A 19,626-nucleotide genomic window follows, 5' to 3' on the forward strand; every position below is an offset into this window, starting at 1 on the left:
CGGAAATTATTGAGACAACACGGATATTTCCATTTCTAAGTGACGAATTATGGTGGAATTTGGCATAAACATTGAAGAAACCTTAACAAATAATTGTAAGTAATTGAAAGTAATATTTAAAAAATGTTTAATATTTTGTTTACAACGGTAGATAAACAAATCGGTGGTCGGGGTACCCGGCGCAAGCACAAACTCGGAGAATAAGAAAACTAAAACATCGTCTATCTAAGTGTCCGCAAACTTACAGCTTATACTAAAAGAAATCAGATTATATATGTTCATTTTGCTATTTATTGTGACTACCTTTTGATCAAGTTTCACGAGTGTTTGAGTTGAAATAGGGATATGGTACAGATATATTTACCAAGCAATAGGAATTTGAAAACGACGGTAAATAGAAATTTAACGTCAAGGCGGCGCAGCGAATATACATCAAATTGATAAAAATTTCGGAAAAAGACCTTTTAAGCCACCCAATTGCTTTAAGAAAAACTATACGATGGCAAGGAATAAAGAACTTCAGTTTACCGTCTTTTTTCACTAATTGTTTCGCTAGAATTCAGACAAAGTGACTAAATATCAAGTACTTTTTACACACTAACTGATGTAAATAGTTCTAAAATATGTACACAGAATCACTATAGGAGACATTTCACAGTAATTTGACTTTCGGTTAGAAATGACCCAATTTTTGTTCACAAAATTCAAGAATGGAGGGAATATGCGAATGTTGACATCTCGAAATGTAAACAAAAGATGAGAAATGAAGAATTAATTCTTATTTCCGTTTGTTTGTTAGGTTTTTCAAAACATAAGATCAATAAGAAGCGTTAAAATGACGTTGCAGTAAGTTTGCGGTTGCGCCGGGTCACTGGGCGATGGCAATTTGGTCAGCTTACCAGGCATGATCTAATCATGCTATGGACAATAATTTTTTTACATTGATAAACTCTATCCTGGTGTACGTTTTGGTGAAATTTCAAGGATTTATCTTTTTCCCCAAGGAAATAAGAGTAAATGTCTCAATAATTTCCGAACAACCCTCGTAATTAACATTAAGATGATTAATGCATCAATAGTTTGTGGGAGCATTGACAACTTCGGAGGCAATAAAGATCGTGGTTCAAGATCAAGGGAGATAACAACCTCTCGGAATTACCTGCTGGTACCCGTACAGCCCAAATTTTGGACAAGGAAATAATAGCCCTAGTGTCCTTTTAGTTCTAGTGAGCTAAAAGGACACAATTAGATATGATAGAAGCCCTCAGATCCTTGTAATTAATATTAAGAAACTTCCTCTAATTAACGCGTGTGTTTCTAAGTTCGTGTGATCAAAATCAAGTGGGATATAAACCTTCAAAATGAGCCCTTAATCCTTTAAATTCACTATAATATCATCACTTATAGCACAGCTTGGTCATTCATCTAATAATTATCATATAGATACGGACATATAGTTCCTATCGCACATCGCACCATCGAGGTTTGGATCTTTTGTGCTTAGAAGCGATAATGCGATGGCGATGAATGGATGGTCCGATGACAATGAAGAGACAGCGCAATAGTGCGATATGATGTTAATTCGATGGCGCGACAATGCGATGACGATGTCCCACTGAAGTTATAACGCAATGTTATGAAAGCGATAATGTGATGTGCGATAGCGATGATGCGATTATGCAAAATCGATGACGCGATGCTTTATCGTGAAGCACTATCGTGCTGTCGACTCGCATACGCCATTGCACGTAGAAATTGTGCCAAACAGGGGATATATATATATATATATATATATATATATATATATATATATATATATATATATATATATATATATATATATATATATATATATTGACTAGTTCACCAGATTTTCTATTAAAGAAGAACTATGAATAGTTTTCTAAATTTATCCAAAAAATCCAATTTTAAATGGAATAAAAAATGTATCTGCAGGGCAACAATCATCAGGAATGATTAATAATAATAACATAGAACTATATATAGCCCTAAACAGTTCAAAGCGGTTCAAACAAGTCTGAACAGGTCGGATCCAGTTGACTGACCGATCAGAATGCGTGTTACAAAACACAGGTAAACTCATCTCGATCTTGACTCGTTAGGTAGCTTTTTTTTCATATTTTCTCTGTGATGACAAAGCAGATATACTTCACACTATTTCTATTACTACTTAATATGCCTTAAGTTGTGTTAGTTAAGGGCGACTTATTTAATAGTTAGATGAAGTCTTAACTTCGTGCAATCATTTGGTATAAAATATAAAACAAGCAGAAGTTATGTACAGTTTAATCCCATGTGATGACATTTTAAAAATAAATTGAAGATCAGTAAATGATTAATACTACATTTATATAGACTTATCATAAACTCTTCAGTCACTTAGTTACATTTGTAACCTGTTTTCTAAGCTGTTTACTTTGTAATTTAGATGCAGGGAACTTGGAACAATATTTCAAACATAGAAATTGAGGGCTTGTACTTCAAATACATGATTGTATTCTAATTTCGATTACAAAGGATTTTAAAGTTTTGGTTTACAATGATGTTAATATTGGTATCAAATAATTATAATGTATGATTCGAATACAATTAAAGTCATCAAAATGTGGATATAAAACTTTAACTTTCATTTATTTGCTATAAAACACACTTAGTCTTTACATGTAGTAGTTTTTATTTCCAGAGAAGTGTTTCTTTCTCGATAACAAAATTTTTCCGATATTCATTATCTCTCTCTTTTTTACTGTCTTTTCATGCTTTCATGCAAGTCAGTACGTATATAAAACATTGATTGACATACTGGTATCTGCTTTGCGTCGAAGATTTTCCTGTTCAAATGTAAACTATGTCCAGAATGTTTCTAATATATGTCATACCATGAGTAAAAATGTTTATTGCTGTTACATTATCATCTAAACCTTGTTAATGTAAATGATTTATATCTAAATCATTATAAGATATGATATTTTTACTTTGACACTTTTTAAAAAAAAATACATGCATTTCTCATGGCATGTGGATAATTATATATGATATTAAATCCGGAATATTGTTGGTCTAAGTACATGTAACAGCAATGATTAAGAGATATATTCGCCATATATATGCTGTCATGAACAGCAAACCAAACAATATCAGAAATCTACGTAATTTCATTTCGTGATATTAGTACTTTAAGTTTTTTGTTGAAAATATCCGTACGCATTTTTTGTTGATATAATGCAGGGGCCCGTTTCACAAAGCTATCTTATGACAAATATCTGTCTTAAGACCAAAATTTATCATAAGTTTTTATCATAGCTGTTTCACAAAAGTGTCTTAACTTATGATCATCTTAAGATTGTTCAAAATCTTAAGACACCCAGATACCTCTCTTAAGACAATTTTAAACATATGTTTTGATAAGAAATAGGTAACTTAAAAGGCGTGAGCGTGTATTCAGGGACAGAATCAACCCATTATATTAAATGGACGATTGTGACATCTTAGAGAAGTTCCGTTTGCCACGACATGTTATCTTTGACTTATGTAATGAACTTAATGATCGTTTAGAGCACCAAACCAAAAAATTACATGCCCTTCCAACATCATTGCAAGTCATGGTTGCGCTTTGCTTTTATGCAAGTAGAAGTTTTCAAGCTGTATGTGCAGATCTTCATGGCACTGGCGTCGGAAGCAAATTGAAAATGGGGGGGGGGGGGGGGGCTAGACTAATCCTCAGAAATATTGAGAAAAAAGTAATTCCCAAAATCATGGAAATCCTAATCCCTGGGAGGGAGGGGGGAGTATACCTATACTTCCAAAAGAAAAAAAAATTTACTTACCCAAAATCATGAAATTCCTAATCATCCCCTAGCCCCCCCCCCCCCCCCGGTTCCGACGCCTATGCATGGTATCAGTGAAGCAAGTGTGTCCAGAATTGTTTACGCTGTTACATCTACTCTAGTTGCCTTAAGTCCTGTCTACATTAAATTTCCTTCTTCTGACAGAGATATAAACAATACTAATACTGGACTTCGCTCATATATGTAATTTCCCAAATGCTATAGGGGCAATAGACGGGACACATATTCTTATTCAGGCACCTTCAACTCATTAGTATTTGTTTGTTAACAGAAAAAACTTTCATTCAATAAATGTGATGGCAGTTTGCAATTTCAATTTGAAATTTTTGAATTGTGTAGCAAAGTGGCCTGGATCATCTCATGACGCATTTGTGTTCTCAAATTCTGTTTTGTGTCAAATGTTTGAGAATGGCAACATTAACAGAGGTTGTCTAGTTGGTGACAGTGCGTGCCCGGTAACGAATCACTTACTAACACCCGTCTTCCCATGAGATGCCCACGCTAAAACCAGGGCCCCCATTGAGCGAGCGTTTGGCGTCCTTAAAATGAGGTTCCGAATCATCGATCGCTCCGGAGGGACCCTACTTTTCCGGCCGAGAGAGCTTGTGGAATCGTGACTGCTTGTATGGTGCTACATAACATTTGCATCAAAAACAACGTCCATGTGCCCCGAAACATAAATAATTATCGTGTTTTTCAACAACCAGACAATGTTATATTCCAAGGAGTAAACAATGACGGTGCCGAAGTTAGAAGAAGATTAATTCAAACTCGATTCTGAGAACTAAGTAATTGCCATATTTCCTTTGAATATTGTGTTCATTCAAATTTTATTAAAATTTCAAAATTGTTTCTGTTGCTTTATATACTGGTAATGATAAAGTAATGGTGATTTAAAGATATTTCATCATTTTAATGCGAGACATGCATTTGTATACAGGTATTTAGAAGTCCAAATGGACAGTAAATTACAATTTTGAAATACTATAGAAAAAATTAAGATTCTATGGTTTCAAAATTATCATTTTATATTTTTATAGATTTATCTTTCAAACATTCAGCCTCCTTAATAATCATTAATCAATAAAAGGACACTATTTTCTTCACTGGTTTGTTTTTATTGTTCTTATCAAAAGAAAGTACAAAAACATACGGTAAATTATAAAGTACCCATTACTGTTATTACACATATATATTTATGCTGCAGATTTCGTAAATAAATTCTTTACTTTATAATTTACTGATTGAATTTTATGCAATCGCTCCTATAATAATTATCTTAAGATAATCTTAAGATAAGTTAAAGTTAAGACAACTTTGTGAAACAGCTATGTCATATCTTATGATAATCATAAGTCAAATCCTATGACAATCTTAAGACATGTCTTATGATAAATCTTATTACAACTTTGTGAAACGGGCCCCAGCACCCTTATGGAATTGGAATAAATTTTATAATACATGTATAAACTTTACCCAGTGTATATATATATATATATATATATATATATATATATATATATATATATATATATATATATATATATATATATATATATTCATGCATAGGAATGTCGAAAAATATTTGTTCTTGATTCAAAATTACTACACGCTATGCTTTAGTTGTTTTCTATCAATATACACAAATATTTGGTATTTGTTTTAATTATGTTTCTGTTTTAGCTTTATTGTTATAGCCTAGTTATATGTTTGTAATAATAGGACACACATGTATGATTTGAAACCGGGGATTGGATGTAGCCTTTTGTTGTTTAATTTCATTTCAATGTTCCTAGAGGTTTCAAAAAACTAATAATCAAAAACGAAAATGAACAAGGCTTATTTCTGATCTAAAAATAGCTTTTTGTACTGGTTAAAAATTAGAACTGGGAAACATTTAGTTTAATTACGAGGAAGCGTCATTTTATTTATGATTAATCAAACAGATATATTCGTTACAATCTACAATCACATTAAGTGTAAAAATTAACATTCACTTTAGGAATATACAGGATGTTGTTATTTTAGTGATATGAATTCATTAAAAAAATTCAGAAAAATATCCCTGAGGATAGCATTATTCTGTGTACAAAACGGCGTACAGTTTTTTCTTTCTCTTTTATGTATTTCTTAAAAATTACTCCTACAAAGCCTCATTTTATCATAATGTCGTAAAAGCCAAATAACAACGCTCACCGTTCAATAAAAAATTTGTTTAAAAAATGAAATTTTCCTTAAAACATTTTAATATTTTTATCAGTATTTTGTTGATTGTGTTCAGTTTTATGATTAATATCAAAACAATTTCATAAAAAGTATATAAATACTCTGTATTTTACTAGAATGGCAAAAACATGCATTGATGGGAAATGTAGAACAATAATTATATATTCGATAACTTGTAAAACCAAGAAAAAAATTCATCTGAAACAAAGAGGATCGGTTTCTGGAGAGATTGTGATAACTTATTTATAAAGTTGTTCCGACATTTAAAGTGTTCACCCGTTGTATATTGAAATGCTACACCACTCAGGCACGTAGCATTGTTTTTTAAAAGTAAGGGGGGCAGACTCATTCAAAAAATCTTGACAAGCCAAAAAAAAAAAAAGAGAAAAGGTCTCTTCAATTTCCCTGTTTATTTCCATGAAAGTGTGTGTGTGTGTGGGGGGGGGGGGGGGCACCTCAATGTTAATTCAATTTTTTGTATGTAATTTTAAGAAAAATCTTTGCTGTGCAAAATGTTTTTAAGAAAATAACAAGCGCAAGACTTAGTGTCTTTTCTTGCTATTGCAATTAAAACGTCACGATTTTAAACACGCAAACCTTTTTTGGTTGCATATATAGATGTAATATATCTAGTAAGAATAAAATCACTGCGCTTTCTAATAATCTGTCAATTACAGGCACGTAGCATCGGGGGGGGGGGGGGGGGCAGGGGGGCACTTTTTCTCGCAGCAACAAATGTATTAAAATTTACATATAAAAATTGAATTAACATGTAGTTGCCCCCCCCCACTTTTTTTGAAGTATGTAAAAAATTGATATGAAAATAAGAAAATGAGGAGTGAAATTGAAGTTACATACTACCCCCCCCCCCGATTAGGATTTTGAAGATTTTGGGAAACTTAAAATGTCTTCTTTTTTTTTTATTTTTTTTTTTTTTTGCATGTCAAGATTTTTTGGATGAGTCTGCCCCCCCACCCACCCACTTTCAAAAACGATGCTACGTGCCTGAATTATAAGCTATTATTAATAACAAAAAAGACCAAACTTAAAATAAATAAATGCTAGCTAATTTTAAATCTTATCAATCACCTTAAATTACGTAACTGATACTCATTTTTGTTTTTGAAAAAGTTTATATTTGTATACACGGTTTTGTATCCAATTTTTAATGAATATTCATAAAATGAAGACGGGTGTCCTAGCGGATCCTTTCTATTGCTTACCGTTCAGGTTCAGAGATCATCGTGAAACCGAAAGTAGAACATATTTTGGAAATGCCAGGACCAAGGTATGTAAATTTACAGAGCGAGTAGATTTCTTTTTCCCTTTTATGTACCTTTCTATTATTAAAGTCATTTAGGCAATGGAGACGCATAGGTATGTATGTTTATATAAACATCCACTGAGTATATTATTGTTATTCAAAGCGTGGGAACTTAATCTGTATCCAGAGTTATCGTTCCCGCATTTTCTTGTGTTATAGCGACCAAGTTCTAACCCGTTTATCAATCGCTTTTTAGCTCACCTGAGCGAAAGATTCAAGTGAGCTTTTCTGATTCAATTTGTCTGTCGTTGTCGTCGGCGGCGTCGTTGTTGTAATTTTTTTCACATTTTCATCTTTTTATATCATAACCACTAGGCCAATTTTAATCAAACTTGACACAAAGCATTCGTTGTGTAAGGACTTTCAGAGTTTCTTCAAATGAACGACCAGATCACCTGTAAGGAGAAAATAGCTAAGAATTATTGAAAATATATTGGTATTTTCCAAAATATTGTTCTTAAGAACTCAAAAACGCCTAAACTTGTGTGAAAGCTTACTCAGGTACCGGTAGTGTAGATTCTAGTTATGTAAGGGTTGGGCCGCAATAGGGGTTCAGATTTTCACATTTGAAAGTATAGAAAAAAGTCCTTAAAATCTTCCCGAAGTCAACTGGCTTAAATATAAGGCTTTATGTTGTGTGGAGCGTCTCCAGGTAGTGCAGATTCAAGTTTGTTCCAATCATAGTCACCTTTGAATTAAGGTGGCTCTGCAATAAAGGGGTCGAATTTTTCCATCGGAACATAAAGAGAAAAATATTTAAAAATCTTCCTCTCAGAAATCGATTTGCCAGCTGAAAAGCTTAAACTTGTGTGGAGGCACCGTCAGGTGATGTTGATTCAAGTTTGTTCAATGACTATTGACGGTAGGGTGAGGCAATAATGGGGGAGGGCCGAAATATTTACATTGACAAAAGAGATTTAACGAGGCCGGCTCTAATATTTTCTGCCCAATATTTTGAATGAAAATTTTTGCCTGAATTTCTTCTGATATAATTATTATTTTAAGATAAAAAAAATAAATAAGACATTTACCACACCGTTTGTTTAAGGGGTCATCTCAAAGTTTGTTAATTTTTAACATAGGACCAAATGGGATTTTGTTTGAAATGTATCAATTTTGCACAGTTTTTACATTTTTTTTTTAAAACTTCTTCCCTAGGAATTTCTTTTTCTATTCTACATATTAAAGTTATTGCTAAAAGGCATCAAATGATCAAATAAAAACAACCTTTTACCACCTGGTTTGTTCCAGGGGTCTTATCAAAGTTGTTTTTTGTATGCCCAATTTCCCAGATTTGTCAGATAATGACTATTTTTATATGACAAAGGCGGACATGGTGATCTTAAGGCTATTAAAACATCCAGACATATTTAAGTAATAAATAAATATATAAGATCACATATTAAGAGTCGTTAATATAAAATACATGGTTACTGTCTTGAAATATATGAACTAATCTATATCTAGGCGGGTTAAGAAAACGTGACAGAGGGCTAGGCTTGCTATAAACCCTCTTCACGTTTTCGACCCGAGCCCAAATATAGCTTATACTTCGAGACATATATGTTTATTCCACATTATAATATCAATTTTACGCATCAAACGAGCTATTTTCAACAGTTTTCGCTGAATATCTGCAGTTGAAACTATCACGCCATGGCGTCAACCAAGCAAAAAATGATGTCACAATACAAATGAAACGCTGCGCGAAAGCGTGCGCACTCGATCTGTACTCGGCCTCGTTAAGTTAAAAAAAAAAGCCTCAGAGAAAATTAAAATATTAGATAATAGAAAGAAGATGGGTAGATAAGGTGTGTAAAATGCCCACACAAGAACAGACAAGATACTGAAAAACAAAAATATCAAATAATCTGATTAATTCTAAAAAGATTATTCAAAACAATATATATTTCACATATCATCGATTTTTAACCATTAAATATGTTCAATACTCAAGATATGTTTATTCAAACTGGCGTATATGTATCAAAACCTTCAAATTGTGCCATTTTTTAGAACTTCGATGCCTTTTCTTTTATAGAGTGGGTCTGTGCTCCATATTTTTCTCATTGTCAAAATAAGGTATAATGGAAATTAAACCAAATTCAATCAATAAAAAAGTGGAGAGATGACCCACTATACATTAAAAATATCATTTTGTATCTCAACAATTGAAAGTTTAAAAAAATAATACAAGTCCGTAAATTTGTGGCCAAAATCGTATGTAGCATTTAAATAGTTCAGTGTGTTGTGACTGAAATGGCTCTGTGGTTAAAGCACCAGACATTAGGTCTCCTTATACCACAAGGCTTTTTATGTTGTGGGTTCGACACCACCAAACCATGAGGCAATATTTTTTATCTTACCTTTTGTAAAATATATTTAAAAAAAATTGAATATAGTTAGATATTGTACTTTTGCAAACTTGTATTATAATATATTTGAATAAATTTAATTGGAAAAAAATAAATTCAAAATGGTATTTCACGACTAAACCGAAAATAGAAATAGAAAATATATTCAAAGAAATGTCTCGCTTTTATTTAAAAATACTATTACATAGATTTGTCAATGAAACATACACTCATACACTTTGTTCTATCGGAAACGTATGACACACATTTTCATTGGTCGAATGCGGCATCCACCATATTTATAGCTAGCTATAGAAACTCCATATATACTAATGACTCGCTTTGATTTAGTATCAGTGATTTACGTCTATAGTTTAAAAATTTAAAGAAAAGACAATCATTAGTGGAAGCGAATAATGTTAACCTATCGGAAACCTTACGTCAGTATACATGTACATATACATAAAATGTCTCTTCGTGTATATATAGAATTAGCGTATTAATACATGCAATATGATGTAGAATAAAAAAATGTGATACAACATTATATGAACATAAATTATATTAATTCATATATGATACAATAGCTTCTGGTACAATTTTGGTCAATAAGAAAATGTTTATGTTTTGTTTGCTTGTTATACTTAGGTATAGTACTCAAAAATGCATGGGCAGAGTGCTCATTGTCCAAAATCAGGAGTATGTAGGTATTCGTCATACTCGAGGAGGTAAGGCTGAAGATATAAATGTGACAAAAATGAGGACAACATTAGGGAAAATGGGATTTACTGACGCATGTATTGAAGAACACAAAAACAAAACCAAAGCAGAAATGATTCGATTATTGGAAGATGGTAAGTATATATATATTAATCTACGGGTAGTTAATAATGATATTGTAACAGTTATTCTTCTACAGCCAATTTAGATCCGAAGTTTGGCGCTTTCCCTTTGAAAATATTACAGATTTTTTAAAATTGAAACTTTTTCATTAAATACCCCCCCCCCCCCCCCCCCCCAAATGTTTTTCTGTTAAAGAACACAATGGCATAAGCAATTATTAATGAGTCACTGTACAAAAGATAAGTCCATAAAGTAAAAATGTATTAAATCTTTAAAATATTCTTCTACTCCCATATATATTTGAGAATTACTAAATGCATGGTTATGATGTCCATGAGAACCTCTACCAAAATAATGAAATTCATGACCCCTGGGTCACGGGTTCAGGCCCTAGTTGGGCCAATATGCCCATAAAGTTAAAATACATTAAATTTTGAAATATATTCTCTACTTTCATCTATATTTTCGAAAAAAATTAAATGCATGGTTTTGATGTTAATGACACCCTATGCCTTAATTGTGAAATTCATGATCTATGGGTAAGGGGTACAGTCCCTAGGGCGAAATCAATATGGCCATATAGTGAAAATATATTAAATGTTAAAAAATCCTTCTCCTCTTCTCCCATTCATGTTTGTGAAAAACTTGTAGCATGGTTATGATGTTCTAAATAAATTGTGAAATTCGTGACCTCTGGGTCAAGAGTTCAGGCCCTAGGGCGTTGCCAATATTTTCGAATAGTGAAAATGTATTGATTTGATATTTTTTTTCTGTACTATCAGTCATGGAAGGTTAAAGTCGTGCACATTTATGTTATTTTCATAACTTCCTGATGTTAAGTTGTGAAATTCACTGCCTAGGACATGGGGCAAACGTTGAGGCTTTTAATGGGGGGGGGGGGGGGGGGTACATCTGGTATGGAGGGGGGTTGATTTGAAATAATATCATAACAATTTGCATGTAATTTAATCTGTTCAAAATTTCCTGGCTCTTAGAGAATGTTCTCAGTAATAATCAGCGATTCTCAGTACCAACGGTAAATCTTGGTTAATATCAGTAATTATCAAAACTCATAGCAAAAACGCCAGTAAATGTCAGGAAATATCAGAACCAACAGCAATTGCCTGGTATCAGTAACAACAGTAATAATATCAGTAAACATCAGCAATAGTTAATATCAGAATTTATCAGTAAAATATGACACTTTCAGTACTTTTTAGAACCAGTAATGTACTATTGTCAAGCCTTCTAAAATAAAGTAGACTCTATATTGTTAACACCATAACTACAATCCATAATTGTGACCCCACGAGGGGTCAGAGTTTAACAGACACATATAGGGAACACTTTTAAAAAATCTTAAGTTCTAAAGAACAACAATGCTACAATTGAGATTACTATGGAAGCATCCTAGTATTAGATAGATTCTAATTTTTTAAACAATGGTTCCCAAACCAATATATACTTGGCCCAAGAGGGGTTCAGAGTTCAATAAGGATAATAGGATTGTCAGTTGACGCATCTTTGATCTTAGGATTATTGTTCAAAAGGTAGGCATCTTTTACATACATGTAGTGTTACAATGTATTCCCAAATCTTACAAAAATGACAATATTTTAGAAAACTTACGCATAAATTTCCCAAGAGAGACAAGAGCTGTTGTTCAGGTGGCCGTTGGACCTCTTGTGGGCAATTACTTAAACTGACCAGAATTTTTTTAATTGTGCTGTGCTTTCTAAATTTTTATTTCCACTCATTGGTTTATATGTTTGATATTACGTGCTATTTACTTTTTAATGTCGTTGATTATTTCTGTTATCTTTATATAGTTGCTAAAAGAACGGATTTGAAGGATGACTATTGTTTTATCTGCATGGTCTTGTCTTATGGACAAGATGGCGTTATTATTTGTTGTGATGAGAAGCATTCACCCACAAATCCAACTCCAAGTATGCAACTACCTGTCTCTGAACTTCAAGAATGTCTGAAGGGAGACAAATGTAGAGACCTTCTCTTGAAACCGAAGATATTCATGTTACAGGTAGGCCTATATGTACATATAATGTCTCAATTCAGTCTGATTTGATTATCCGCGCCTTGCAGCGACTCTTTGGATCAAGTTACTATTATGATGTTAAATTTATTACAAACCCCACCACTAAAAGGTAACAAAACAAAGCATCAGTGCGGTGATCCGGAAAATCGAATCACACTCTGTAAAATTACCAGTATTAATAAAGGAAAATTGATTGGTATATAATAGATATTTTTGCTGTAAATTTCCAAAAAAATAGACAAATGAATACCAACCTAAAAGCACCCATGAGTGATTCTTAAATCTTGCTTTTACTTTACTAACAGTTGTGTATTACTAGTATAAGATAGAAGAAGAAGAACACTTCTAGCATCCCGAACCATTTTACAGGGCGGACCTTAAATTATACGACACCCGTCCCTATAATTGTAAATAAAGCGCCTATATATATGCCGCTGAAGAAGGCGGTATAGATCTCTTATAAATATACGATCTCGTGAGCGATCGAAAAAAAAATTGTTTAATCCAAAGAAAAAACCAAAATAACACTAAAATTTATATTCCTCGTTAAAAATTGGTTTTAAAAGACAGGTTTTTAAACACAGTTTTTTAAATAAGAAATTAAAAATGAAATGAAACAAGTGTATAATAATAATAACACAAAATAAGTCGTCGGGCAAAAATCATCTCGTGCGCTTCAATCTCATGAATATTTATATTAATATTGAAGCTCTTCTGATAATACAAATCAGATAAAATAGTCCAATCTGAATTTCTCAAGATTTGATAGAAAACTGTGGAATCTCAGATTAAAATTTTGCCTACAGTAATAAAACTACAGCATACAATTTGAAAATTTTTCAGTTGGAAAAAGTTCCTTCTAGCAGGGCTGATAGTACTCAGTCAGACACACATACAGAAAAGCCAGTGAAGATTCCAAGAGAGGCCGACTTTCTGATATATACATGTGTTAGAGATTATGGTAATTGAAAAAAAAATCACCCGTTTCTCATACAAAGATGGGTTAAATCATAATTCAAAGTTAAAGATTATGATTTGTCCTTTTTTCACGAATAGTATGAACACAATCAATTTTCCTACTAAACACTAAGTGGATCTAAATAACCATTTGTTCTCCTGCTAGTAAAATCATGATTGATCTCTCTATACAACTCTGAATACATTTTATCAATATACCATTTTAACATAAACTTGTTAGGCATTAACAACATCAGTAAAAAAAAATACATTGTCATGCAAAGCCTATTTTGTCTTCAAACTTGAGAATTTAGATATATTTAGATATATGTTTGGAATGTATTTAACAGCTCTCGCCGCCTGGATTGACGGATTTGAAAAGTATGTCCTGGATTCTGAAAAAACAGGACAACCTCCCTTGGAGATCCAAAAACTCCTCACACGGATAAACAATCTATATTTGGTACATTATGGTTCATCAGCGGATATACCTTGTGTGACCTCCCTTCTTACCAGAGAGGCTTACCTGAAGATAGAGGAGCCAAGCCCAAAGTAACAGTATGTTGTCCTTGAGATACAGGTACCATCAAGCAGTTTGTATTTGTGTGTGATTAAATACGCAATAAATGATAAAATATCAGTTTTATGATGATATTGTAATGTACATGTAGTTGTAAAAAGCTTGGATAAATTGAACAAACTTATTTCACGTTAATGATTTGGATTAAACTTTATAGCACGTGTTTATAAAAATAGTAGATTGTTGTTCAACAATTTAATTGATAAAAATGCGAAATATAATTATTTAGAACTTAGATATTGGTAAAACGCGAAGATAATGCTTGATAGTAATATGCTTCAATCGATTTATAAAATTATCTAATATATATCTATAGTCATTTGGCATATATGAATCTAGATGTTATCCCGCGGAAGTGCTGGGAATAACTTTCTACACATTAACGGGCTTTGTATTATTTATACACCTTGTTTGTATTTACTGTGTCCGAATTTTTTTAATTGTTTTTCATAACCCATTTCTTAAATTTTGAAACCATAGAGTGACTAGCTGGATATTTAGAGGAGCTGAAAGGAATGAACATCTAAACTGAAATTGATTATATGTGGCCTCAATTTTTTGGCTTTCTGTTTGGTCTGTATGCAGATCCTGTTGCAATTGAAAATATTTTCACTTTTTTCACTATTTGATGTATTAAATAACAACCCTCAATATAACATTAACATGCCTAATAATTATAATTTCAAAACGAGGAGGAAGATGTAGTGTGTCGTATCTCTTTTCTTCATTTAATCCTTTATACCAAATTTCGCTATAATTTTTTAAGACTGTGTTACATGAGTTTTCTATATGTAAATTGAGAAATAAAGTACGAGTTTTCGTGAATGTTGCAGAATAACCTCCGAGGTCGAGAAATGTTGTTTTGAAATATAAAAGCCGAGGCGTTAGCCGAGGCTTTTATATTTCAAAACAACGCCTCGGCTTTTATATTTCAAAACAACATTTCTTGACCTCGGAGGTTATCCTGCAACATTCACGATGACAAGAACTTGAAATTGACATAATTTTCAAAACTTTTTACTGTTTGAAGTTGTACTTTCATGGTCAGTGCGAGACAAATAGGTATTTCTGATCTGATAATTTACTGATGACGTTCGTGGTATATTGGAGATTAAGGTCCGCGGCATCTCTTTGATTTCGGCAATAGCTGTAGTAGAATTTTAAATAAACGCATGTTATAAAAACAAACTATGAAGGAGGTAGCTGTTGACTCCGTCCGTTCGTTCTGAAGCAGTTTTATCGTTTTGTGCGGGGACAATTTATTCATATAAGCCAGAATGAGATTTAATTTATACATTCGAGTTGTTAACACAATCTGTTCATGGTTCACAACTTTATTGATATTATATAAGAAAAATATATGTAATCTAAAAACACAAGAGCATGCATATTTATTTGTATATTTTAAACGAAAGATCAGATCAGATGTTGTCAGATCAAAGGTATATGCCCGATACATAATAAACTCGTCCTTCAATTTCCGCCATGATGTTAATTTGTCAGCCTGCTTTCTTGGCCAACCCGTTCTGGAAAGTTCAAAAACTAAAATAGTGCATTAAAGAAACTGATTAGCTGCTTTTATTTTTTTTTGTAAATTTTTCAAATCCTATATTCATGTATACTCTTTATAAATTTCCGCTAACCATTTTCACTCTTAACATAATTATTCAGTATTTTTTTTAAAGCGAGTATATACATGTATCTTGATAAAAACTCTCACTGGCATGGATCCGCCAAAACGTGTCCACCACCTTACTCTCATTTTTGCTATTTCGAACCGGTTTATCGAAAACGAAAGTATTTTTTTTTTCATTAATTTGACAATACAAGCTTAATGAGGCTGTCTAACAGCCTTGTACCATTGTAGCATTGTAGGAGGGGGATGAACCTATAAGATATTTGGTACTCTAACAAATCTATTATCATTTAATTCTATTGTAACAATTCGGTCTATCTAAGTACATGTAGTGTCAATTTGCTTAGTTGAATTTATATCACTAATCAAGGTATTTAATCATTTTTACTATAGCTATTCTATCTTGGCTATGATTAAACTGTTATTCCTCATGTACATATACTTAGATTAGATATATTTATATAAATCTTTACAGTAACATATTAAGTCTTTTGTATTTTTCTATAAATTAGGTTTACAATGTTGCTTACTATCGAAGTAATTGTGTCAATATAATGTAATTGAGTTTTGATGCGTTTTCTTTTTGTATTAACATTTGGTGTTTTGTTGATGAAATATCTATAGTCCCTAACGACATCGATTTATGACTGTTCCATTGTTAAAAGAGTTTTATTGAATGAACTTTATACTTGTGATCTTTTTTTACTGAAGTAATTTTAAGTGATCAAAAATGTTTTGTTTTTAAGAGTTTTGTATTTTTACTGACTTCTAAAGTATGCTCAATCATCACAGGATAACCTCCTGTTAATGTCCTATGCAAAAAATATTATAACTAGTGTGAGAAACTGGAACCTCTGATTGCTCAAGATGCAGCATGAATTACTTAGGTCAAACAATGTGCCATTTATTCAGGAATCATCCACGATGTTGACAACGAAATCAAAATATAATATCAATGCTATTCTAATAAATTTCAACGTTTGTAAAAACGAGGGGAAAATATTAAACCTTATCATTTACATTACAATATTTTTATTTGCAAATTGATATGTTACCAAAACATACTTACACTCATGGGGCATGATAAGAAGTCGTTAAAAAGGAACAACTGTTATAAAATTGTGGCTTTTATACATTATAAAAATAAACTTTTTTCTTTTTCCTGTAGTTGTTTATGTTTTTTGTATTACTGGAAATCTTCTACAAGCAATTCTTAAGTGGTCACTTAAAAAAATTATTTTTATCTCGTAATTACGAAAAAAGATCTCGTTATTACGAGTTAATTATCTTGTTATTACGAGAAAAGATCTCGTTATTACGAGTTAATTATTTCATAATTACGAGAAAATATCTATTTATAATAAAGTACATAGTATTTATTATTTGATGTTTTATTGTGAAAAAAATACATGTACAATACGTGTTCCTTGTTCTTCAGATCAAGACCCCCAAGTCGATTGGTTCACCCTTCCAGTCTATTTTTTTTTCTTTCCAAAAACGTTAACAATGATAATTATTAATTTCTACATAAAGTGATTTGATTTGACATTTTATCTTGTATGAATAAGTGGAAAGAACTTCATGAAATTTTACTTTTCAACGTATATTACAATCCCGAAGTAAATACCAGGTATTCCTATCCATAAAAACACAACTCCACTAGTAACAGATAACTATATAGTTTTAATCATGGATATGCGGGATTTACTTCAGATTAACTGTTATATCATATTGAAAATAATTATTTTTGAAAATTAACATTTTGGAGTCTAATAACAAATTATCGTTAATATACATAAATTCGTCAAATAATTTATTAATCAATTTGCTTGGCTCCTTCTGATGAAATTTCTTTCACTAATTTAATGAAAAACTTACCAACTCATAATAACGAGATCTTTCTCATAATAACGAGATCTTTTCACGTAATTATGAGATCTTTTCTCGTAATAACCGCAAACGTGGAACTCTCGCTGTAGTACGAGAAATATAAATGGAGGTAACAGCTGTTGCAAAAAGTTATTTTTAATTAAACATGCAATCGTTTGAAAAATAAACTTGCAGGTCAAATTAGATTTATAATCTGAAGTGTAAATCTTAAACTAAAATGAATATTTATCTTGAATTAAAGTGGATAGTGTTATTCGAGGATACTTGTGAGTGTTCCAAGATAGCGAATGCGATAGAATATTGACCAGTTTCAATACCATATTGTTGACTTTAGTTTACAAGGTTTTCACTACACAAAGCACTTGCGTGAACCCAGAGGTCCAAGCGGAAAACATAATTATATGTAACCTTGTTCAAACCGTAAAAAAGTCAACATGCACAATAAAGCTGTACAAAAATGTAATTTGCCCTGGGCATTGATCAGTTCATCTAAGACTCTAGTAGATTTAGGAACAATGTTTTTTTGCTAAATCATGTACCGGCAGATCCAGAAAATGGACAGAAATCAGAAATGCTTAAAACTATTTTTAAAAATGTGATCTTTCTCCAGAGTCCCTTCTAATATCCGAGCATGCTGTTTATCGACTGTTGTTTCTTCAATAAAAACGGAAGTCGTAAAAATGCTTACCTTGTCATTGGAAATCTAAAAAATTATTTTGTTGAAAACCATTCTGATTGCATTCACAAGTACTCTGAAGTTGACATTAAAAAGATGCTTGAGTTTCTGATCGACAAAATCGATGTAGTTTTTGGAAATCAAGTCTTCCAACAATCTGTTGGAATTCCCATGGGTACCACTTGTGCCCAATGTTCGCAGACCTATTTTTGTATTCTTATGAAGCAAAATTTATTCAAAAATTTGTACGTGAAAAAATAAATCACTCGATGTGGCCTTCAATTCAACATTCAGGTATATTGACGTCGTATTAACAATTAACAATTGTTATTTCCATACTTACGTCGACTCGATATATCCCAGTGAACTTGAAATAAAAGATACCACAAAGGCTGCGTCACCTGTTTCATATTTAGATATCTTACTGGAAATGGACATTGATGGTAACCTAACAGCAAAACTTTATGATAAACGCGATGACTTCAATTTTTCTATAGTCAACTTTCCTTACTTATGTAGCAATAAACCTTCATCGCCTGCATATGGTGTTTTAGTCTCTAGGTTAATTCGATACACAAGGGTACGCTCTTCGCATTAACAGTTTCTAAGTTGAGGCAAGCTTCTGACAAACAAGTTGGAAAAAAACAGGACTATCAACAGTCTCGTTTGAAGTCACCTTTTCGCAAGTTCTATGGTCGATACAACGACCTTGTCAGCAAATACAATCTTCCACTGGGACTGCTGACTGACGTTTTTCATACTTATTGTTATACCATAATTAAACACCTAATTGTTTACAGAGTTTACTGGGGTTTTTTCCGATTACGACAAAGAGCACACGGCAGGTGTGACCGGTCAGCAGAGGATGCTCACTCCTAGGCATCTGATCCTACATCCAATGTAATGGAGGTCCGTGTTGGCTCAAGGTTTGTATTTTGACCATCACACACAAACCAAATCATCAATGTTTCGTTTTTTCCATATTATGACATTTTCCCGATTTTGACATTTACCTCGATTATGACATGCCCAACTGTGACTAGTAGCACACGGGGGTGTGACCGGTCAGCAGAGGATGCTCACTCCTCCTAGGCACCTGATCCTACCTCTATCTATTTGGAGGTACGTATTGCTCTGCTTTGAATGTTTATTTCGTTTTATGGATTTTTGAGAGGTTGACGATTTTTATTGTCATTTTTCATTAAAGTAAGAAAAAAG

At 32.3% G+C, this 19,626-nt stretch overlaps 1 protein-coding gene across 3 annotated transcripts; it reads left to right on the forward strand.

The window, feature by feature from the left end:
• The first annotated feature begins 7,246 nt into the window (after positions 1 to 7,246).
• On the forward strand, positions 7,247 to 17,005 carry LOC128192033 (caspase-7-like). Of its 3 annotated transcripts, XM_052864435.1 has the most exons (6): positions 7,247 to 7,380; positions 10,419 to 10,624; positions 12,443 to 12,654; positions 13,513 to 13,630; positions 13,977 to 14,206; positions 14,687 to 17,005. In XM_052864435.1, exons 1-5 carry the CDS (start codon positions 7,367 to 7,369, stop codon positions 14,180 to 14,182), a joined length of 756 nt encoding a protein of 251 aa, XP_052720395.1. In that variant the 5' UTR covers positions 7,247 to 7,366; the 3' UTR covers positions 14,183 to 14,206; positions 14,687 to 17,005. The 3 variants fall into 3 exon arrangements, with proteins under 3 accessions (XP_052720395.1, XP_052720393.1, XP_052720394.1); XM_052864433.1 differs by having other exon boundaries at positions 13,977 to 17,005; XM_052864434.1 differs by lacking the exon at positions 7,247 to 7,380 and adding an exon at positions 7,383 to 7,469 and having other exon boundaries at positions 13,977 to 17,005.
• The last annotated feature ends 2,621 nt before the right edge of the window (positions 17,006 to 19,626 follow it).

The sequence above is a fragment of the Crassostrea angulata genome, chromosome 7 (assembly GCF_025612915.1).
Source record: "Crassostrea angulata isolate pt1a10 chromosome 7, ASM2561291v2, whole genome shotgun sequence".
Taxonomy (NCBI): Eukaryota; Metazoa; Mollusca; class Bivalvia; order Ostreida; family Ostreidae; genus Magallana; species Magallana angulata.